This window comes from Theobroma umbraticum, unplaced genomic scaffold (assembly GCF_002168275.2).
Source record: "Theobroma umbraticum cultivar Fairchild unplaced genomic scaffold, ASM216827v3 scaffold_228.0, whole genome shotgun sequence".
Taxonomy (NCBI): domain Eukaryota; kingdom Viridiplantae; phylum Streptophyta; class Magnoliopsida; order Malvales; family Malvaceae; genus Theobroma; species Theobroma umbraticum.
In genome coordinates this window covers 9,383-10,018 of record NW_018397274.1, presented here as the reverse complement: position 1 = coordinate 10,018, position 636 = coordinate 9,383, and the positions used below count along the sequence as shown (strand labels likewise).

General features: G+C 37.9%; 1 protein-coding gene across 1 annotated transcript in view; it reads right to left on the bottom strand.

The window, feature by feature from the left end:
- Window positions 1-636, bottom strand: part of SEC10 (exocyst complex component sec10) — a 9,747-nt gene that overhangs the window by 6,808 nt on the left and 2,303 nt on the right. The window contains exons 8-11 of the mRNA XM_021442537.2: window positions 625-636; window positions 336-504; window positions 174-250; window positions 1-56 (exon numbers count right to left, since the gene is read on the bottom strand). The exon at window positions 1-56 is cut by the window's left edge and continues 43 nt beyond it; the exon at window positions 625-636 is cut by the window's right edge and continues 80 nt beyond it. Of these exons, the coding sequence (XP_021298212.1) occupies window positions 1-56; window positions 174-250; window positions 336-504; window positions 625-636 (314 nt within the window). The remainder of the gene's footprint in view (window positions 57-173; window positions 251-335; window positions 505-624) is intronic.

The window sequence follows — 636 nt, the reverse complement described above, 5'->3', positions numbered from 1 at the left end:
GATGGCTTTGATAATAATTTGTCCAAAAGAGTAGTAACTCGCTGCTCCAAAACTCGCTGCATATTACATAGGAAACAAGTCATGGTTACAACACCAGCATACAGAACAGTGCAGCTTATAAGTTAAGGAAATGTAACAACATGGGCACATAAAAGACAGATTCTTCAAGACACCTGAACTAAAATTGACATAACATCATTAGGAGAAGGGAATACTGCCATAATTGTGGCTGCTTCTTTGCGTATAGTATCTGCAGGACAAACAACAGAGATACAAAAAGTGTGTTGATGAACTCAAGCCCTTGAATTAACATCGATAATTGCTGCTTTCTCGACCTGTAATTTCTTTGTATAGCGAAGAAAGGCCACGAGCAACATTGCTAGGACTAGCTTGAGAACCCTGGTTGCCAAGAACTAATCTGGTGTCTGAATTCATGACTTCCACATCAATGAACATTGGACGGGTTGCCACATAATGTTGCATGGCACTGGTGCCCCTGTTAAACTGTATGTGTAAAAGCAGAAATATTCTAAATTGATTAACAAGATTCATAACCTGCTCCAAATAGAGGTAATGAGATGATATTTTATTGAGGAAAGACAGCAATAAATATACAATTCATACCTGAGATAAAAT